This window comes from Cnephaeus nilssonii, assembly GCF_951640355.1.
Source record: "Cnephaeus nilssonii genome assembly, chromosome: 22".
Classification (NCBI taxonomy): Eukaryota; Metazoa; Chordata; class Mammalia; order Chiroptera; family Vespertilionidae; genus Cnephaeus; species Cnephaeus nilssonii.
The window spans coordinates 14,478,375-14,501,296 of record NC_137093.1 but is presented as its reverse complement, the minus strand read 5'-3'; the positions used below and the strand labels follow the sequence as shown (position 1 = coordinate 14,501,296).

General features: G+C 45.9%; 1 protein-coding gene across 2 annotated transcripts in view; it reads left to right on the top strand.

Annotated features, from left to right (window-relative positions):
- Nucleotides 1–19,667, top strand: part of SIAE (sialic acid acetylesterase) — a 42,577-nt gene extending 22,910 nt beyond the window's left edge. For both annotated transcript variants that reach the window (XM_079762368.1, XM_079762367.1), the window contains exons 4-10: nucleotides 596–734; nucleotides 4,395–4,572; nucleotides 6,958–7,067; nucleotides 7,629–7,762; nucleotides 14,563–14,720; nucleotides 16,542–16,737; nucleotides 18,563–19,667. In XM_079762368.1, the coding sequence (XP_079618494.1) occupies nucleotides 596–734; nucleotides 4,395–4,572; nucleotides 6,958–7,067; nucleotides 7,629–7,762; nucleotides 14,563–14,720; nucleotides 16,542–16,737; nucleotides 18,563–18,781 (1,134 nt within the window). In that variant the 3' untranslated portion in view covers nucleotides 18,782–19,667. The remainder of the gene's footprint in view (nucleotides 1–595; nucleotides 735–4,394; nucleotides 4,573–6,957; nucleotides 7,068–7,628; nucleotides 7,763–14,562; nucleotides 14,721–16,541; nucleotides 16,738–18,562) is intronic.
- Nucleotides 19,668–22,922: the final 3,255 nt, after the last annotated feature.

The following is a 22,922-nucleotide window of genomic DNA, read 5'->3' as shown; positions in this document are numbered from 1 at the left end:
GAGGAGATGCAAGGCGGGTTCTATGAAATCCATTGGTGGTCGATTAAGGGGGCGGGAGAAAGCAAAGCGAGGAAACACCTGGAATCAGATCAAGAGTAAAATGAACAGACACATACTTCTTTTACGTCGGTGGGTGCAGGATGGTGAACTAACATGTACATAGAGATGGCATGCGGAGAACAAGACGACAGGGGTTCCGTGGCGTCCTGCCTGGAGCGGTAGGTGTGCCGTAAGAGGTCTGGACACGGAGATAACGCTGACCTTTCAAAGGCATGTTATCTTAGATGCAAAAAGGCAATGGACAGGCTCACTTCAGGTAAAGACTGACCTTTGTCAAGGGAGCTACAGGCCTGGGACTGGACTACCCGCCATGACTCGCTTTTACTTAGGAATTTTTATGTTCAGACCATCCTCTGTGGTTACTTTCAGTCTCTTGAGTTGGTAGGGTCCACCAGGTTGGCCTCCCCTGAGCTTGTCAGGTTTAGGATGGGCCCCTTTTTGTGTCCACAGTTGATGGTGTTTAAGAGGCAGTTGGATAGTTGACCACCCACCACATAGGTTGGTGCAAGAAATGACATTCCTGTTTCTTTCCTAGATATTTAATGCTACACGCGAGCTGGCCAACACCGCGGCCTACCAGTCTGTCCGCATCCTCTCCGTGTCTCTCAATCAGGCAGAGCAGGAGCTCGAGGACCTCGCCGAGGTTGACTTGCAGTGGTCCAAGCCCACCGCAGGTGAGTGGTTGCTGGAGCAGGTGCCATCTCTACACGGAGTGTCAGCGCCCCAGGTGGGATCTGAGACCCTGGATTTGGTTCTTATCTGTTTATTAGGATGCAGCCATCCTTTTTTCATTTTAAAAAAAAAATACATTTTTATTGATTTCGGAGAGGAAAGGAGAGGGAGAGAGAGAGAGAGAAACATCAATGATGAGAAAGAATCATTGATTGGTCGCCTCTTGCATGCCCCCCTGCTGGGGATCGAGCCCACAACCCAGGCATGTGCCCTGACCAGGAATTGAACCGTGACCTCCTGGTTCATGGGTCAACAATCAACCGCTGAGCCACTCCAGCCAGGCCTTTTTTCATTTCTTATTGACTCTGTACCCTATTCCTGATGGTAGCCATTCTATACGTTTATTCCCAAGACCCCACTGCCGAGTCTTCTTCCTTGCTGTGAGCAGTGACTCTACCTTCAGCCTCACTGAGCACCCTGAGGCCGCTCAGCATGACCCCTCGGGTACCCCTCCTCCATGCTTCAATGCTCTGTCCTCCTCTTTCTTCCTGTGTTTCCGTGTCTGAACACAGCTGACCGGGGTCCTCTCGTGGCTGCCTCTGAAGCGGGCTCTTACTTCCTCTGGGGCCTTTTCTCGCCCATCAGGCTCTGTTCTGTGCCCACTCCAAGTGGCTCTGTGTGCAGCCTCAGGGAAGAGCAGTGAGCAAGGCAGACACAGTCCCTGCTCTCAGAGTTTAGCTTTCCTTTGTAACGAAACAGGGCAAAACGGAACATAACAGACACCCTTCACACAGTGCCTCCGCTCTCCCCTTTGCTTTGTTAAAACTTTCTAGAACATCTTCTTTTTCTCGTTCTTTCCACTGCCTTTCCATGCAGTCACTCTTCAACCCTTTATTATCTGTCTTGTGCTTCCATCTCAACAACGTATTCACCTCAAAGTGACTCCTGTCCTTCTCGTGATACCTCTGGATACCTCTAAGCATTCGACCCTGCCCACCGCCCCTTTGGGGAGCCGCACGTTCCTGTTAGCTTGCGTGGTACTTCCTTTCCCGCGTCTTCTCTGCCTAGGTCTCTGCTTTCTCCGGTTCCTTCCTCCAGTGTGGCCCCTTATGATCTCTCTAGTCCCTGTTCTTCTTGGTCTGTACATGCTTTACCTCGGAAACCTCGCTTGCTCCTACATTTTCAAGTGTTAATGAACTCACCAAATCCTTGAGTGCCCACTATGTGCTAGGCACTGGTCTCGGTGCTGGGGGTATAGCAGTGAACAAAACAGGCAAAAACAGCTGATCTCATGGAGCTGGTATTCTAGAGCAGGGGGATATAGAAAATGAATAATAAAATCAGGAAACTTTCTAGGAAGTACCTGATGTTATTCCGTCTCACACTATCTGAGCTCTCCCTATAAGAACTTAGGAACTACATTTACTTTGGTCAGTTTTGGAGGAATGTTTTGGGTCTGTGAACTCCCACTACATATGTTATCCAAAACTCGGGAATCGCTTAGATTGGGATAAGGGGTGCATACCTTGCTATCACCTCCCTTTCACTCTCTGAACTCAGGCACCAGGTACGTTTGGGACATCAAGGGATAGGTTAGATGGTGATGCGGGCTAATGATACTGAATAAATCCACCAGGGAAGGCAGTCAGTAGAGACTTGGGGTCTGGGATAGGTAGTGGTTTCCTGTTCAGAGCGGCCGTGGAATTCCTAGTGAGAGAGGCAGCATTTCGGTGATACCCTGAAGGAGGGGAGGCAGGGAGATACCTGGGGAGGAGCACAGCAGGCCAGGTCCTTCTCACGCTCCGTGCCTCTCCTGCCTCTGCTGTTGTCACCGCTCTCTGCTTGCCACTGGGAAGGCTTCCTGACTCTAAGGACTCACGTGATTAGCTTGGACCCACCTGGATAATCCAGGACCCTCTTCCATCTCCAGGTCCTTAACCCCAATCCCATTTTCAAAGGCCCTTTAGCCACGAAAGGTATAGCCACAGGGTGTGGACATTTTGGGGGGGCTGCTCTGCCTACACACAATCTCATTCTCATAGGGCTTTCCAACTTCTTTACTCCCCTCCCCCCAGTCTTAGCTTCCTTTTGTAACCTGTGCTCCAGTCAAACACTTTCAACATTTTTCTGTGCCTTTTAATCTGTTGTTTTTCTTGCCTAGAATACCAGCTCTGCTTATTCAACTTCTATCTATCCTTCAAGACTTCCCACCTCTCTGCCTCTTTATTTTAAAAAATACGTTTTTATTGATTTTAGACAGAGAGGAAGGGAGAGGGCGAGAGAGAATAATCTATGTGAGATAGAAACATCGATTGATTGCCTCCATACACACCCTCATCAGAGATGAAGCCTGCAATCCGGGCATGTGCCCTGACTGGGAATCAAACCAGTGACCTTTTGGCACATGGGATACCACTCAACCGACTGAACCACCCTGGCCAGGGCTCTCCCTGCTCCTCCTCATTACCTTTTCTCTCTACCTGCTCATCCATGAAACCAGCTTTATACCAGCCACCCACAGCCACCCAACACCAGCCAACAAACATCTACTGACTCTCTGTTAGGTCCAGCCACCGAATAGGGTGAGCGAAGCGAATAGCTCAGTGGGGTCAGGGGGACACTATGCACCGAGTATTGTGGAAGCACTGGAGGAGGTCAGTCTTTCTTGGGATTTTTATGATCTGCCTTTCATTTTATACTCGTTCCTTCGCTGTTAAAACCCCTTAATACATGTTAGTACCTTTGAAGGTACTTAACCATATTTTAACCCTATATTTTACTCAGCTGAGTAGATGTCTTATTTTGTAGAATATAAAACCTAGGAGGAGAGATTCCATGGTTCTCCTTTTCTTGTTATTTACTGTACTCCCACCACCTAGACGTGCCTGGCACCTAGTAGGGACTCAATTTTAATGGACTTGAATCTCCACTATGACACTATCAACTTTATGAGCTCCAGCACGGTATTGAATTTGGATCTTGAGTAGTGCCAAGCCCGTGCCTTAGACGGAGCAGTTCCTTAATAAATATTGGGTTGAGTGGCCCCGTCAGTTGAGTGTGTGTGTGTGTGCCTGTTCCCCTCTCCATCAGCTTTCTTCCCATGTGGAATTGCCCACCCCGGTGTGTGTTAGTTACTGGGCTGTATGGACATATGAGCTTTCTATGCCGAAAATTTAAAACCAGTTTTGGTTTTTGTTGCTTTCTCTTTTAGCCAAACTTTGCATCCCTTACCTGCTGCCCATGTTTTCATGAGCATAGCTATACAATTGGGTAGAAAAAAAGACACATTTCTTCTCGACATGCCCCCCTGCTTGCTCATCTCTTTCCACGGAGCTAAGTGGGGACGAATGGCGAGGTACAGGTAGAGGTGAGGTGAGGGTGGTAGAGGGGCCCGATGGCCTTTCTGCCCTCACCTGTTGAGGAGGACTCATCGCATTCCTAGGTTCTCAGGAACCTGTCGGTGAGAGGGGAGCCTGTGGGGGGAGGTCCACTCGCCTGGCCAGGGGGCTTTGGTGCTCTGCACATGAGATAATTGCCTCTCCATCTTATCCTGCTTCGGGAAATCCTTAGCAAGGAACACATGGGATGGCCCACACCCCTTCTTCTCACCTAGGCCCGTCTGTATCCCTCTACCCTTTACCTGACTCTCTTTTTCTGAACAGAAAACTTAGGCCACGGGAGTTTCGAGTACATGTCGGCAGTGTGCTGGCTCTTCGGGCGCCACCTGTACGACACTCTGCAGTATCCCGTCGGGCTGGTCTCCTCTTCATGGGGTGGGACCCCCATTGAAGCCTGGTCATCTGGAAGGTCGCTGAAAGCCTGTGGGGTCTCTAAGGAAGGGTAAGAACGCACCCTGCGGCCCCGGAGAAAGCCTGCCAGGAAATTAGATAAAAGAGGAGCATTGCGGTCTCCTTTGGGGAGTTAAGTACGTGCTGCATGTCCAAATATGTATTAACTTACTCCGTGCACAGGCAAGGTATTATTTTCACTGTCACCACCACCCCAGCCTGAGAACAGTACAAGAAGCAATTATGAGTCTTTTTCTTAATAATAATTATAGCTAATGCTTACTGAAAGCTTTATGCTGAAAAATGTTGTAAGTAGTTTATATATAGTAACTCATTTAATACAACAATGTCTTGAAATTGTAGATACTGTTAACATATCGTGGATAAAGGTACCACGTCTGAGCCCAACCGGCGTGGCTCCGTGGTTGAGCGTCGAGCTATGAACCAGGAGGTCACCATCTGATTCCCGGTCAGGGCACATGCCTGGGTTGCAGGCTCCGTCCCCAGTGTGGGGTGTGCAGGAGGCAGCCGATCAATGATTTTCATCATTGATGTTTCTGTCTCCTCTCCCTCTCCTTTCCTCTCTGAAATCAATAAAAAAATATATATATATATTTTTAAAAGATACTAAGTCGGAGAGAACTTTAGTAACTTGCTCATGGACACACGAGTAAGTGGCAAAGTCTGGCCTCAATGTCTGTGCTCTTAACCACTGTGCTAAATTGCTTAGCACAGAGGTTGGCAAACTCATTAGTCAACAACAGAGCCAAATATCAACAGTACAACGATTGAAATTTCTTTTGAGAGCCGAAAACCGACTTCTGCGCATGGGCCACGAAGTTTCAATCGCACTGTACGTACGCACCCGCACGTGGTATTTTGTGGAAGAGCCACACTCAAGGGGACAAAGAGCCTCATGTGGCTCGTGAGCCGCAGTTTGCAGACCACTGGCTTAGCAGAATAAACAATGTAACAGGAAGAACAAATAGCCATGGAATCAAAGAAATATATATGTAGTGATGATGAAAGCACACTTAGGGAAAGCTAGATCAGGAAGAATACGTGGTGCGGGGTTTGGGTTGGAGGACGGGCGACTTAATGAAATCTTGATGGTCATACTAACGTAGAGATGAACAATATGTGGACTGCCTTCACAGACATTGTCTCGTCAGTTGTGGGAAGGCCTCTGGGGAGAGGGTGGACTTGAGCTCTTGGTTTCGCTTGGGTCAAGGTGTGCCTGTGTGAAGACATTCCGTTTTGGAGCAGAAAGAATTGCCTGTGGTAGAGCAGGAGGCCTCTGAAGCCAGGCCTCCCGGATCTCTGAGGGCATGGAAGGGACAATTCCAAGGGCGTGGGGAAGTGGGTGTAAATTCCGACAAGCATTCTACAGAGTCTACAGAGAAAGTTAGGAACACGTTGAAAGCCTTTTATTTTGTTTTATTTTTAAAAAATATATTCTTTTATTGATTTCAGAGAGGAAAGGAGAGGGAGAGAGAGAGATAGAAACATCAATGATGAGAGAATCATTGATTGGCTGCCTCCTGCACGCCCCTCACTGGGGATTGAGCCCGCAACCTGGGCATGTGCCCTTGACTGTAATCGAACCTGGGACCTTTCAGTCCGCAGGCCGACACTCTATCCACTGAGCCAAACCATCTAGGGCACGTTGAAAGCCTTTTTAAAAAATGTGTCCTGCCCTAACCGGTTTGGCTCGGTGAATAGAGCGTTGGCCTGCGGACTGAAGGGTCCCAGGTTCTATTCCGGTCAAGGGCATGTACCTTGGTTGTGGGCACATCCCCAGTAGGGGGTGTGCAGGAGGCAGCTGATCAATGTTTCTCTCTCATTGATGTTTCTCACTCTCTATCCCTTTCCCTTCCTCTCTGTAAAAAATCAATAAAATATATTAAAAATAAATAAATAAGTAAATAAATAAATAAACAAATAAATAAATGTGTCCTTTGACCCAGCCGTTTCCAATCTGGGAATTTATCTTAAGGAAATACTTAAGTCTGTATGCAATGATTAAGCTATAGGAATGAGAATCGTGGCATTGCTTACACAAGGAAAAAGCTTGAAACAATCTAAGTGTCTATTCACTGAGGTGTCTAGTCAAACCAATCTATTGCCTTGTGTGTGAGACGCGTAATAAAACACTTCTCCTCTTCATGGCTTTAATGACCTTATCTGGAAACGGGGGTGGCCCACGCTGAACTCGCAGAAAACTGACTGATACACCCTTATCCTGGGAAGAACCTGGAGGTGAAACTCAGAGACTGTGCACACGTGTCCATGTGAGACAGAGTCGTTCAGTGTAATTCTGTGTTGCTTTCATCAGAAATTTGCCCCACCTAAAAGCTGGATAGATGCCCAGGTGAGGGATCATAATGTGATCGATCCCTAGCTCTCTCCTGACACTTGTGCGCCTTATCGATTTCAGGTTCACTTTGCCGGTGTCTATAAGTGGTCCCAGTGAGCACTCGGTTCTCTGGAATGCCATGATCCATCCACTACTTAATATGACTCTGAAAGGCGTGATATGGTACCAGGGTGAGTGTCCCGTTTGCTGTTTCTCCATTGTGTCAGTTAGCTTTGCTGCGTAACAAACCATCCTAGAATGTAGTGACTTACAACAAAAACAGTTTTCTTTAGCTCCCTATCCTGTGGTCTGGCAGGGTCGTTTCTCCGTGTGGGCTGCTTGGGCTAATCTCCGCTGGGATCTTCACGTGTCTTTGGCCGCCTGGCAGGTTGTCTGGTGGCCGGGTGCCTTAGCTTGGCCTCTCTTCCACGTGTGTTGGCTGGGAGCTGTCTACCTGCTGGGGCCCCGTGGCTCTCATGTGGCCTCCCATCCTTCAGCGAGCGAGCTCAGACGTATTTATTGTTTACGTAGCAGATTCAGGGCTCCAGGTGAATCGAGAGAGAGCAGACCCCCAAACTGAAGCACTTTTCAAGTCTGCTTGTCTCATGTTTGCTGATGTCCCTGTCGGCCCGAGCAAGGCCAGTCCAGAGAGACGGCGGGAAGGCCCAGAGGTTGGGCTAGAGGTTGGGGAGGATTGTGTGGCCATTTTTGCTTCTACCCCAAACTCCTCTCACCACTTGGACTGTTTCCAGGGGAGGCCAATATCGATCTTAACAGGGACCTGTACAATTGCACGTTCCCCGCGCTCATTGAGGACTGGCGCCAGACCTTCCACCTCGGCTCTCAGGGGCAGACGGAGCGCTTCCTCCCATTTGGATTTGTCCAGGTGTGTGTGGGGGGAGGAGGGCTTATGGACCTTGCCGTGGGGATGTGCTGCTGAGATCTCCTTCCTGGAATCCGTATTCTTTTTTCACCCTCATAGCCGCTCACTGGTCAGGAACTGAATGTAGGACTTAATTCATCTCTGTTCACTGCTGGGACAAGTGAGTCTTTTAAAAAGTTAATACGTAACTAATATGTCTTCCTATTTTAAAAAAGTACTGCATGTTTGTTAAAGAAATATTAAAAAGATAAGCTAAAAACATTTATAATTCCACAATCCAGAAATAAGCAGACTTTTCTACTCATTATTTGTGAAATAGGATCCATACTGCAATATCGTGCCACATCTTGCGTTTATATTGTGAACATTTTTCATGCTAATAAATATATTTTATTTATTACACTTATTTATTTTAAAAATATTTTTTAATTGATTTCAGAGAGGAAGGAAGAGGGGGGGAGAGAGAGAGAGAGAGAGAGAAACATCGATGAGAGAGAATCATCGATCGGCTGCCTCCTGCATGCCCCACCCGGGGGATCAAGCCCGCAACCCGGGCATATGTCCCGACTGGGAATCGAACCATGACCTCTTGGTTCATAGGTCGATGCTCAGTACTGAGCCAATAAATATTAATCTTGGGCACAATTTATAATGATTACGGAGTACTCTGAAATATGGTTATATTATAATTTATTTAACTAGGCCTTGGTAAATGGGCCCCGAGGTTGCTTTAAACATTTTGTTTTTATAAGCAGTGGCATGTTTCTTTACCTTGTAGCTAAATCATTACATGCATGCTTAACTTTTCCCTTAGGATAAATTCCCAGGAGCGAAATCGCTAGGTTAAATTGAATACTTTTTAAGGCTCTAAACATGTTCCCAAATTTCTCTGTAGGAATTTATGAGTGGGTATAAATGTGTACCCTTAGCAACAACGTGTGAGAATGTTCACTTCCCCACACCCTCCCTAACGTGGTGTTATCCCTGCCACTCCTCAGAAGGGACCTCGTTCTCTCACTCCCAGCCCATTGCACATGCTCTTTGCCTGAAATAATCTTTCTCTCCCACACTTCCCCAGCTAACTTTTACTTCTCCTGTAGGTCTCAGCCTGGATCACTTAGGAAGCCTTGTGTGACTTACCAAAGTTTGAGTAGGGTGGTAGTTCTGACTTTGCTGGAACATGGGAAAGTAAACAAGTAAAATGTTATAAAAGCAAGACCCAACTCATGACGTAGTGATGGAATGGGCTTTAACCTCTGAGTTGGACATAATCCTCCCAGACAGCTGCCTCTGGGTGTCCACGATTTCCCTTCCCACCAGCCAACCATCCCCTCTACCTCGTCCTACTTCACCATACTTTTTTTTGGATAAAGATTTTTATAGACACTCTTTGCACTTATAACTACTTTACAATCATTCTCTTTCTTAAATTTATTTTGACTTTGAAACAAGATTATTCTGCTCATTATTATCAAAATAGCAACTCCTGTCACAGTTCTGAGTTACTGTTGGTGGAACTACATTTGGATTTTTGAGGTGCTTTTTTGTCTCCTAACCTGTGTACTTGCTGATTTAAACGTGACTTCGGCCAGCTCAACCCAGAAGAATGTGCTGAATGCTTGTGATGTGCCCTGAACTGTGTGAGGAGCCGGAAAGAGACCTAGTCCTGGCACCGAGGCCTTCCAGATTAGTAGAATCCCCTTAGGCTCCGGGCTTAACTTGATGTCATCAACAAAAACATGTTTTCCAACCGAGGCTATAAACATCCACCTTCAAAAGGAGATGCCGGATCAAAGCTGCCTTCAGATTGAAGCCGGCCTGCCTGGATTCCTATCCCATAGCACTTCTTCAGCTATGTGATTCTGAACAAGATAGCAAACTCCTTTGTTATTTTAAGAGTTAGTGAGTTAATCGATGGAAAGCTTGGCATATGCCAGATAACGTTAGTGTTTGTTTTTGTTTATTTTTATTTATTATTTTTATTGATTTTAGAGAGGAAGGGAGAGGGAGAGAGAGAGAAACATCAGTGATGAGAGAGAATCATTAATTGGCTGCATCCTGCACGCCCCACACTGAGGATTGAGACCACAACCGGGGCATATACCTTGACCAGGAATCAAACCGTGACCTCCTGGTTCATAGGTCAACGCCTCAACCACTGAGCCACGCCAGCTGGACAGTGTTTTTTGTTTTTTTAAAAATATATTTTATTGATTTTTTACAGAGAGGAAGAGAGAGGGATAGAGAGTTAGAAACATCGATGAGAGAGAAACATCGATCAGCTGCCTCTTGCACACCCCCTACTGGGGATGTGCCCGTAACCAAGGTACATGCCCTTGACCGGAATCAAACCTGGGACCTTTCAGTCCGCAGGCCGATGCTCTATCCACTGAGCCAAACCAGTTTCGGTGACAGTGTTTGTTTTTATTAATGAGAGAGGCCAGATAATCTGGAGGGTCAGTAGTCTGTAAGGAAAGAGGAACGTTGGGTTTGAAGTGATGGTTGCAGGAACTGGAGCACAGTTAGTGATGCAGGACTCAAGCTCAGTAGATAGACCAGGGCCAGACGCATGGGTCAGAGATGATTCATGGAGAGGTGACCTGAAGCTTGGTGGGGGCAGGAGTCCCTACGACGCTTTCTTAAAAGGGGTTTGGAGGACCAGTGGAACAGACTGCAAACTACAGTATGTTATTTGTAAAGCCCTCTGGATGTGGCCACCTTTCAATTCTTTGGCTATTATATGCCTCATAAGCAGCAGCATTTCTACTAATCGCCATGGGAGACTGAACAGCACCCCGCTGTATTCTTAGGAAAAAGTTTGGTTGTGGAGTGTGCTGGTGCCCCCATGTGGCCAGTATGTATTAGTGCAATCAATGAAATGGGAGTGGAGAATTGCTCCAGGAATTCTCAGCAAAACTGCCATTTTGAGAAACTTCTTGGCATGAGTGACTGTTGTTAGCTTGCTCCCTGTTGTGCGTCAGGCTGGTACTTACCCTAGACCTTTCTGCTAGCTTTGTGACCATGATCCCCGTCACGGCACTGACGGATGAATATGGTTCCACCTTCAGTCTTCTGGGAGTCTTGTGAGAAGTGGGATGACTCAGATCTTTTTATCCAATTTTCTACTTTTATGACATTCCATTATGAAGATTCACCACCTTTTATCATTTCATAGATTAAAGCCAATTCGCATAAGAGATCTTAGTAAGAGAATTGGAAATATCATCTACATCCCACATCATACTGTCGATATAAGAAATGTCCAGCCATGGCCGGGTGGCTCGGTTGATTGGAGCATCGTCCCCGATGCCAAAAGGTTGGAGGTTCAATCCCTGGCCAGGGTACCTACCGGAGGCAACCAATCAATGTTTCTCTCTCACACTGATGTGTTAGGTGTGTATTTTCTCTCTCCCCCTTCCTCTCTCTATAAAATCAATAAACATGCCAAAACCGGTTTGGCTCAGTGGATAGAGCGTCGGCCTGTGGACTGAAAGGTCCCAGGTTCGATTCCGGTCAAGGGCATGTACCTTGGTTGCGGGCACATCCCCAGTAGGGGGTGTGCAGGAGGCAGCTGATCGATGTTTCTCCCTCATCGATGTTTCTAACTCTCTATCCCTCTCCCTTCCTCTCTGTAAAATCAATAAACATACCCTAGGGTGAGGATTAAGAAAAACAAAAAGAAAATGTCCAAACCCGTAGGGAATTTTGAGTTTATTTTGTTATTTTTGTTTTTTTTTAATCCTCACCAGAGGATATTTTTCCCATTGACTTTTAGAGAGAGTGGAAGGGAGACAGGGAAGGAGGGGGAAAGAAAGAGAGAGAAACATCGATGTGAGAGACACATCAGTTGGTTGCCTGCCACGCACATGCCATGAACGGACATCAAACCTGCAACCCAGGTGCGTGCCCTTGACCAGTCATCAAACCTGAGACCCTTTGGTGTGTGGGCCAATGCTCTAACCACTGAGCACACTGGCCAGGGCTTTATGAGTTTATTTGAGCCAAACTGAAGACAATTGCTAGGAAGCAACATCTCAACGGATGGAGATTTGCTCCAGAGAATGGCAGTTGTGCAGCTTGTTTTATATGTTGGAATCAAAGGAGATGTATGGGAGTTACATGAAATGCATCAGCGGCAGGATAAGGCGGTGGGAGAAAGCAAAGCGGGGAAAGCTCTAGGACTGGATAAAAAGTAAAATGGAAAGATACTTCTTTCACATCGGTGGGTGCAGGATGGTGAACTAACATGTACATAGAGATGGCATGCAGAGAACAAGACGACAGGGGTTCCGTGGCGTCCTGCCTGGAGCGGTAGGTGTGCCGTAAGAGGCCTGGACAAGGAGATAACGCTGACCTTTCAAAGGTATGTTATCTTAGATGCAAAAAGACAATGGACAGGCTCACTTCAGGTAAAGACTGACCTTTGTCAAGGGAGCTACAGGCCTGGGACTGGACTACCCGCCATGACTCGCTTTTAGTTAGGAAGTTTTATGTTCAGACCATCTGTGTGGTTACCCTAAGCCTCTGAGTTTGTAGGGCCGCCAAGCAGGCCTCCCTGAGCTTGTCCGGGTTAGTATGGGGCCCCTTTTTTGTCCACATGCCCTTCATTCCATATCCTTTCTGCTACTATTGCAGCCTCTCCAGTGTTTTCCTGATGACTTTCTAATCTTTCTGGAACAACTCAAGGAGCAGGAAATGTCCTCTGTTCAAAGTGTGGCCACATTGGTAGGGAGGATCTCAGGTGTTTCCTGGGCCACGTGAGTAACGAGCCTGGGAGAAACAGTCTGTTCCTAATGTAGCTCCTCTGATGGGGACAGACGTTCTACAATGGCCATGTGGTTGCTCACCCGGGCTGTTTCCCAATGTCCAGTGTGGCCTACTGTTAGATCATGGCTTATACAGAGAGATAAGAGGTTGATGCCTCTCATTGGCTGGAACTAAGGCTAAGAATAAGGCGCTATCTAAAGCAGAGGACAGGGTGATACAAACATCCGAGAAGGAAGGAGGAAATAGCGGGACCACGTGCATTGTAGTAATATTAAAGAACTTTTCTGGAGCGTCTGTCCTTTGCAGGAATGGGAATCTACCCACTTTTCATCTAGATGAAAGCAAATCCTGTGCACTCAGCATGCATGCAGAATCCATGACTTAAAATAACGTTTATTATTATGGCTCACGTATTTGGGTAGCTGGGCTGAGATTTGACCTTGGCTGAGTCCCACTGGGCACTTTCATGTCTCTTTGGTTCCCTGGGGGCTCTGCTGCAGGCCAGGCTTGGTGGAATTGGCTGAGATGAGGCAGCTCTGTCCCACAGCTGTCAGCCTCCTTTCGGGAGTAGTGGGCTAGCCCAGGTATGCCATTCTCGTGGCGATGGCAGAGATGCAAAAGAGTAAGTGCAACCATGCCAGGGCTCCTGAGGCGAGGCTAGGAATTGACTTACCGTAACTTCTGTTTCATCGGTTGGCCAAAGCAAACTACGTGGCTGAGCTCAGAGTCAGGTGGTGGGGAAATACACTTTTCCTTTTAATAGGAGAAGCCATAAAGCCATATGACAAGAGGGTGTGGATATAGGAAGGTGTAAAGAATTGGGACCTTAGCCCTAGCTGGTTTGGCTCAGTGGATAGAGTATCAGCCCGCAGATCGAAGGGTCCGCGGTTCGATTCCTGTCAAGGGCACGTCCCTGTGTTGCAGGCACATCCCAACAAGGACCAGGGTTGTGCAACCAATCAATGTATCTCTCTCACATTGATGTTTCTCTCTCTTTGTCTCTCCTCCTCCCTTTCACTCCCTCTAAAAAATAAAATAAATTTTTTAAAAAAAAGAATTGGGACCTTTGATGCAATTTGTCCACATGCTCCAAGACAGATTCCTCTTTGCTTTCCTACATACACTGCCTAGCCCTATGTTGTACACAGATGTGTCCATCACCTATTGCTTTGCAACAAACTACCCCAAGACAGTGTCTTAAAACATCAGCCATTGGTTTCGCTCATGATTCCATGGGTTGGCCAGGCGGTCTCAAGGGGGATGGCACACCTCTGCTCTATGTGACATCAGTGGGCTTGCTCTGCGGCTGCAGTTTGAACATAATCCACATCACTGGCCCCTCTGCTGGGATTGCTGGGGCAAAATGCCCATCTCCTTCATGATCTTCCAGTTCCCAAGGCCCCTCTCTCTACATCACTCCTCCAGCAGGGTAGCTAGACTTTTTTTTTACCGGCCATCTCAGGGTCCTAGGAGAATGAAATCAGAAGGCACGGGCTCCTGAGGCAAAAACTTGAAAGCTGCCCTAACTGGTTTGACTCAGTGGATAGAGCGTCGGCCTGCGGACTCAAGGGTCCCAGGTTCAATTCCCGTCAAGGGCATGGACCTTGGTTGCGGGCACATCCCCAGTAAGGGGTGTGCAGGAGGCAGTTGATCGATGTTTCTCTCTCATCAATGTTTCTAACTCTCTATCCTTCTCCCTTCCTCTCTGTAAAAAAATCAGTAACATATATTAAAAAAAACTTGAAAGCTGCCCAACATCATTTCTGAGCATTCCGTTGGTCAGAGAACATCACACACGTAGCCTACATTCCATGGGAGGAGCCATCGACTCCGCCTCGTGGTGAGAGCGGTGGCAGAGTTACACTGAGGCAGGTGCGATGAGAGGGATTCTGCCACAACAGTGAGCAGCTCAGGAGATACTTGTTGAATGAACTTTTGAACAAATGAATGAAGCAGAACCACGGTTTGCTTGTTAAAAGACTCCAGTGTAGGATTCTGATGCAAATAAAACTCTGACGCAGCAATCTATTTCCTAGTTGTCTGCAGTTTTGTCTGATGAAGACTCAGATGATCGATTTTCCCAGATCCGTTGGCATCAAACAGCAGACCTTGGCTATGTCCCCAACCTAAGGATGCCCAACACTTTCATGGCTGTAGCTATGGACCTCGGTGACAGGAACTCGCCTTTCGGCAGGTATGGGTGCTTCTTGGGCTTTGTTTGAATAATATACACTGAGTGGCCAGATTATTATGATCTCTGAACGCATAATAATGTGGCCACTCAGTGTGTATATGTGTGTGTGTGTGTATGTATGTATATATATATATATATATATATATTAGAGGCATGAATTCGTGCATGGGTGGGTCCGGCCAGCCTGGCCAGGGGGAGGGGACATGGGCGGTTGGCCGGCCTGTCTGCTGGTCAAACTCCTAGTCGAGGGGACAATTTGCATATTAGCCTTTTATTATATAGGATATACACTGAGTGGCCAGATTATTATGCGTTCAGAGATCATAATAATCTGGCCACTCAGTGTATGTTCCTTATCTGTGACCTTCACTGTGATGTTCACTTGTGAGAGGGGAGGGAGTAGATGGCCTAAGGATTGGACCCTAGAAGCATTATCTAAGTCATTTACACTGGGATGTGCTGTAGTAATAAAATAAAATAAAAAAAGGACCCTCAACATCTCAGTGCTTTGATGCAACAAAAATTTATTTCTGCCGAAACCGGTTTGGCTCAGTGGATAGAGCGTCGGCCTGCGGACTCAAGGGTCCCAGGTTCGATTCCGGTCAAGGGCATGTACCTTGGTTGCGGGCACATCCCCAGTAGGGGGTGTGCAAGAGGCAGCTGATCGATGTTTCTCTCTCATCGATGTTTCTAACTCTCTATCCCTCTCTCTTCCTCTCTGTAAAAAATCAATAAAATATATATATAAAAAATTTATTTCTTGTTCACGCTACATGCCCAAAGGTCAACAGAGAGGCTTTGCTATCATGGTCGTTCGCAGATCCAGAGAAATAGAGGCCCCGAGTCGATCTGTGCTTCCACAGTCACCTTAACGTCCCACCCTGGCCATTAAGGGCTCTCCCTGGAAGCAACACTAGACACTTCTGCCCACATTGCATTGTCCACCCGCAGTCACGCGGCCATGCCCAGCTTCAGGGAGATGGAAACGTGATTCTGCCATGGCCTCAGGGGGAGCAGTGGAGTGTTTGTGCGTGGCTCCGGTGACCACCACATGCTAGCCGCAGGGTACAAGGGGGTTTCAATACAGCCCAACGCACAGTGTCTGGATTCTAGTAAGAGCTTGACCTAGTATTTATGTATTTTTGAATGAATGAATATTTATTGAATGAACAAATAAACCCTGGAGGGGACCAAGTAATGAATAGCTGGTTCAGATGAAACACAGGCTCTGTTGTTTGGAATATTCTTATGAGTTAGCTCTCCTTGGCTAGTTCTAGTACTCTCCCGCCTCCCCTCCATCTATCCATCCATCCCTCCTTCCCTCCATCGTTCCCTCCCTCCCACCCGTCTCTCTCGTTATTTCTTCCTTCCAAGTCATCTGTTATTCAAGGTTTCCAGCCCATAGAAGGCCCAGAGCCCCAGCTGTGACTACCACTCACCATTTCTCTTAAGCTGACCAGCCACTGGCTATTAGACTCAGTCAACTTTATTCTCACCTTCTGGGGGTGCTTTGTATATTATTTCCTTTTTAAAAAATCTGGTTATTGCCTTAGCTGGTTTGGCTCAGTGGATGGAGCATTGGCCTGCGGACTGAATGGTCCTGGGTTCAATCCCGGTCAAGGGCACATGCCTGGGTTGTGGGCTCAATCCCCAGTAAGGGGGTGTGCAGGAGGCAGGCAATTGATGATTCTCTCTCATCATTGATGTTTCTATCTCTCTCTCCCTCTCCCTTTCTCTCTGAAATTAATAAAAATACATTTTTAAAAAAATCTGGTTATTATTGAGCTCAAACCCAAAGTTCTGTACTTGTTTGTCCTGCAGCATCCACCCTCGAGATAAGCAGACTGTGGCCTACCGGCTGCACTTGGGCGCCCGAGCTGTGGCTTATGGGGAGAAGACGCTGACCTTCCAGGGACCACTGCCTGAGAAGATCGAGCTCTTGGCCGACAGGAGGCTGCTCAGCCTCACGTATTCCCAGCAAATTGAGGTGCAGAGGCAGGATGACAAGATATTTGAGGTGAGAATAGCAGAAACAATGGGGTTCCTCCTGAATGGGGAGATCAGGATTTCCTCCACAGTGAGGCCCGCCTCTTCAATTTAACGTAACCGAGAGGCAGGGCTTGGTTGGTGGGGGGCTGAGTTTGTCTTAAAGGGGCAAATGAACAGCTCTTAATTATTTGCCTGGAGCGGCGACTTTCAACCCTTTTCATCTCATGGCACACCTCAACTAATTACTAAAATTCTTATTTTTTCCCCAATCTGACAAAAAAAAAAAAGGTATGATTTTGATTCATTCACACCCGATGGCTATTGTGTTGGCTGTTGTCGTTTTTCCATTTGACAGTCTAAGCGAAAAGAGGTCTGTGCCCCTGACTCAATAGTCAGGTATTGCATGCTTTAAAAATTCATGCGGCTCACCGGTAGACAGTCGCTGGCTTAGAGGCAGTTTTGATAAACAGGACAATCAAGGAAGGGAAAATGAGTCCATATTTAAAGGATACTCCTTTTGTATTTTCCCTCCAAAGCAGCCATCTTGGTTCTGGGGCAGGGCCTGAAACTTTATTTGCAGGTTGCCTATTGAAAGGATCCTTGCTCCAGAATATTTCCTTCATCCTTAGATGTCTCTTTCATCCTAAATGCTGATATCCTTTTGAGTTGAGTGTCTCCTTTAAGAGGCTTAAACTTGGTGCTTTGTAGCTTAGTGTGAATTTGTATAATGAAAGTACTTCCTTCTAAGGATCATTCCACTGTGGCGCCGGGGCTGTTGACTGAAGAGGATCTTCTGTTTCTGGGGTGGAGGCGGAGGTGTTCCTAGATGGAACATTGACATGAGTGCCTGGGAACCAAGGGGCCATTGCTGGGGTTGGGGCATCCGGAAAGAGGGCACTGGAGGAGATGAAAGAGTATTTAAAACAACTTAAATCACACAGGAGTTTACCTAGGGCAGCTCCTCCTCTGGAACCCTGACTACAGAATCTACCTTATCTACTCGCCCCAGGAGCTTGTTCAGTGCTCATGCCACTTAGCTTCTGGGCCCTGGGTTTTAGGGGAGTTCTAGCTCCCAGGGAGCTTCTGCCTCCCGTTCTCCACTTTAGTCGGAATCTGGCGGAAGTCCGTCCATCATCTGGACCCGGAATCACAGTTGCGGTCAGGTCAGAATTTAAGCTTGGGCACTGGATCATTTATGTTCCCTTCCCTGGATTGCGGTCTGACTTAAGGCCTCATTACCCAAAGTTTCTTTGTGGCCTTTCTTCATCCCTCAGCTCCGTGGCAGGCCCACAGGGAGCAGCAGCTTTACCATTTGTCAGGAGGGTGACAGCAAGGATGTTCGGGGAACCGTCCCCAAATGCTGGATGAGATTGTGCTCCCCTGTCTCCCTCAGTAACCGGTAGTTTATGCTTTGTTGATGGAGTTATTTATTTCGTCACGTGAACATTTTTTTATTTAATTTTTTAAAAATATATTTTATTGATTTTTTACAGAGAGGAAGAGAGAGGGATAGAGAGTTAGAAACATCAATCAGCTGCCTCTTGCACGCTCCCTACTGGGATGTGCCCGCAACCAAGGTACATGCCCTTGACCGGAATCGAACCCAGGACCCTTGAGTCCACAGGCCGATGCTCTATCCACTGAGCCAAACCGGTTTCGGCACGTGAACATTTATTGCCAACCTGTGGCTGCAGTGACCAGACGGACTCAGATTTGCTTTGGTTACTGTAGAAAGTGGGTTTTTGGCCCAAAGCGGCTTTCTATCCCTACAGTCTGCCTCCGAGAGCAGTTCCCAGCCTCTAGGCGCTCCTTCTGCCTGACCTGACCCTTCCTGTTTATGACTCTCTCATTAGATCTCCTGTTGTGGTGACCATCAGTGCAAGTGGCTTCCAGCTCCCATGAACACTTTCTCCACCCAGACCCTGGCCCTGAATATCAGTTCTTGTCCCGGCGCCGTGGCTGCTCTCCGCTATGCCTGGGCCTCGTGGCCTTGCGAATATAAACGGTGTCCCCTCTACCACCCCAACAGTACCCTGCCGGCCCCTCCCTTCATTGCTTTCATTGCAAACTAGATGCCTGGACATCAGAGCAAGGCTGCTAAGTGAGTTAGTGCAGTAGGAGCAGATTTTAGACATAAGTAAATGACAACAACAAAAACAAGATATAATTTTGATTCATTCACACCAACAGCTATTATTGTGTTGGCTGTTGGGTGTGTTTTTTTAAATTTGGCAATCTAAGGGAAAAGAGGTCACTGCCATGACTAAACAGTCAGGTATTGCATGTTTTAAAAATTAGATTTGGGCATTTAGGAGTTTTAAATGATGACAACTGTTACTTTTAAAGGAAATTAACAGAAAAACTTCATTGGAGAGTTCCCAGCTAGCCTGGGGCTGTTTCTGTATTCTGAGAGGAGCCAGGGCTGGTAAACAATGAAATGCCTGCCTTTTGTCCTCCAGTTGGGCTGGTGCCTGTATTGGACTCATGCCAAACTACAAGCAAATTGGACCTCAATGCCATTCACTTCCTCGTAACGGAGTGAAACATCTAGCTGGCCCACATGGCCTTGAAGTTTCTTCCAACCCTAGTTTCCTCAGCTCTGGGTGTAAGAGGACAAAGTGTTAGATGTTTCCCTCTAAGCCAAATACAGTTCTGCTCTTTCAGTTCCAATAATAATGTGGATGGTGAAATAACAGAACAGAACCATGTGTAGGCATTTGGGGAGGTGCCGAGGCCAGCCTTGGGAATGAAGAGAAAGGTGAAGTGTAATAAAGAAGATGCTCAGGCTGCCAGTAACAGGTCCTGGGGATCACCAGCTTAGAAGGTGTCACATTGGAGGTCACTGAAGAGCAGGCAGGTCGTTAGAGATACCGTATTTTCCAGCATATAAGACGAATTTTTAACCCAGGAAAATCTTATACGCTCAGTCGTCTTATACGCCGGAAAATATGGTAATTATAAATCTCAGGCCCTGGCCAGCATTGCTCAATGATCAGAGCGTCCGCCCATGAACCCAAGGGTCATGGGTTCGAGTCTGGTCAAGGGCACATACCTGGGTTACAGGTTCCCCACCCCGATTGGGACTTCTGTAGGACACAGCCAATTGATGTGGCTCTCGCACATGGATGTTTCTCTCCTCTCTCTCCCTCTCACCTCCCTTCCACTTGCTCTAAAATCAATGGATAAAATATCCTCCAGTGAGGATTTTTAAAAATATAATATTTTATTGATTTTTTACAGAGAGGAAGGGAGAGGGATAGTTAGAAACATTGATGAGAGAGAAACATCGATCAGCTGCCTCCTGCACACCCCCTACTGGGGATGTGCCCACAACCAAGGTACATGGCCTTGACTGGAATCAAACCTGGGACCCTTGAGTCCGCAGGCCGACGCTCTATCCACTGAGCCAAACCGGTTAGAGCTCCTCCAGTGAGGATTAACAAAAAAAAAAAAAAAAAAAAAAAGTGTCAGGCTCTTTAAAGGTAAAGAGTTTTAACTATAAAACTGATAATCCAGATGGAAGAAAAAAGTGAGGCTGAAAGTGAAGCTACTTGATAAGTATTTAGGAAAATCATCTATGGGACAAACGTGAGAGGGCTCTTGTGTGTACTGTTAAGAATCAACGCTGTTTATTGGTTGATTGAAAACAGCTCACGGCTCTTTTTATGTGTTGTCTATTATAAGTTAGAAATAAAAGTGTAAATCACACATCGTTTGAAGGGATAGAGTGAGAAATGCCTCATTAGGCAATTTTGTCATGTGAACGTGAGTGTACTTATACAAACCTAGATGGTATAACCCACCACTCCTGGGCTACAAGCCCATACAGCATGTTACTGTACTGCCGTAGGCAGTTTTAACACAGTGGTATTTGTGCATCTAAACATACGAGAGGTACGGTAACAAAATGGTATAAAGGATAAAAAATGGCACATCTGTACAGGGCGTTTACCATGGATGGAGCTTGCAGGACTGGAGTTGCTCCGGGTGTCAGTGAAGTAAGTGGTGCGTGAAGGTGAAGGCAGGACACTATGTGCACTACTGTAACTGTATAAACACTGCACACGTAGGCTACTCTAAATGAACATAAAACATTCTCCAATAATAAACTAACCTTCGCTTACTGTAACTTTTTTACTTTATAAACTCGATAATTAAGCAGCTCAGGTTCCTTTCATCCCCCCCAAACCTAGAGCACACAGTGAAAAATGAGGATTAGGGACTGGATATATTAATGAAGTCATATAAAGTTAATTTTTAATGGTTCAAAATTGAAAACATTCCGTGGGAACTCTGCTTATTTCTCAAATGAAATAACATTTTACTGTTTGAAAAATGAAATTTATAATCACTGTAGATGATTTGGATGCTAATAAAAAGTGTAAGCAAATAAAAATCACCCCAAAATTCATCATTTGGAGAGAAACACTAATATTTTGGTGGTCACTTGATTTGTTTGGGTCATATTTTACATACTACATTGGGTATTATTTTTATCTGTTTTTCACTTATTCTAACAATAATTTTCCTATGTAAATTGAATATAGATTTAATGTGACATTTTGTGGAAGCCCCATTTTATTTTTTAAAAAAATATTTTTATTGATTTCATAGAGGAAGGGAGAGGTAGAGATAGAAATCGAAACATCAATGATGAGAATCATTGATTGGCTGCCTCCTGCACGCCCCCCACTGGGGATCGAGTCTACAACCCGGGCATGTGCCCTTGACCGGAATCGAACCCGGGACCCCTCAGCCTTCAGGCCAACGCTCTTATCCACTGAGCCAAGCCGGCTAGGGTGGAACCCCATTTTAAAAAAATGTTTTTTTTTATTGATTTTTTGAGAGAGAAAGAAACATCTATCGGTTGCCTCCTGCACACACACACACCAATGGGGACCGAACCCGCAACCTGGTTATGTGCCCTGACCGGGAATCGAACCTGCGAACTTTCGGTGCATAGGATGACTCTCAACCAACTGAGCCAAAGTGGCCAGGGATGAGAACCCCATTCTTTAACTAATTTCCCATTAGTGGACATCTAGTTTTTTTCCAATTTTTTACAGTATCTCTAATACTGTGATAATTGTTACTTGCAAACATCACACCACACTTAATTTTCTTAGGGCCCTTAATGTGGAATAACAGGTTTAGGATAAAAATATTTAAAATTTTGATACCAACAGCTTTATCCTCCCAAGGGATCAAGTTTACATTCCCAACAAGGTACAGTCCCATTTTTTATCTCATTCTCATTGATATTGCATGTTGTCAAATCCAAAAATTCTTGAACAATTCAGTAGATGAAAAGGTATTTTAAGTATAACAAGGCAGTGTTTTTCAAGTTTTTAAAAATGATCCATAGGAAAAACATTTGACATTCCATGTATCCCCATACATGTGAATGCATGTGTGATATTTATATACATATATACACATCATAATCAATACCAAAGTTTCAATCTTTTGACATGCAGTGCATTCAAATATACTCTAATTATTTTGTTTTAAAAGATGTGTATTTTGACTCCCTAAGTTTAAGAGCAAATGGGTTCTTTCTGTTCTTGGAAAGCTACAAAGTGAACTCTTTAATAAGCATAAACTGTACACTATTAAAAAAATGTCTTTCTTAAAATAAGCCTCTCTTTTAATATTTTTGCTCAAGCTGTAATGGAAAGATAATTTCTATATGATAAAAATTATATCTGTCATTTCTGTGTAAGACAGATACATCCAGGCAACTTACAGACAAAAGAAAAATATTAAGACATTAACAGCTTTGAGTAAAACTCTACCCTTGATTTTCCATAATCCAAATTCTAATACTTAATTTTTGGACTGTAAAAGCTATACAAAATATGAAAAGACTATAACTAAGAATTGTAAAATTAATGTTTCTTGCTTCTGATACTTTATAGTGACGTGTGGTGTGCTCTCAACGCTGCTGGGCCCCTCCCTCTGCTGGCCAGATTCATTCCTATAAAATTTGAATCCCATTTGCGTTGTCCCCGGTTAGCAGTAATGAATTATAGCGCAGTAACCATCCAGTTCTCATCACTCCAATCTTCTACTTCTGGGGTCCTTTTGTTCCTCCCATTCCAGCCAGCCCTGGTACTAAGATGGATCCTCACTGGGATGCCCTCGCTGCCCATCCAACCAGCGGCTGTGGTCAGGATGAGGTGATGTGGTAAGCCTCCACCTTAATGCCATAAG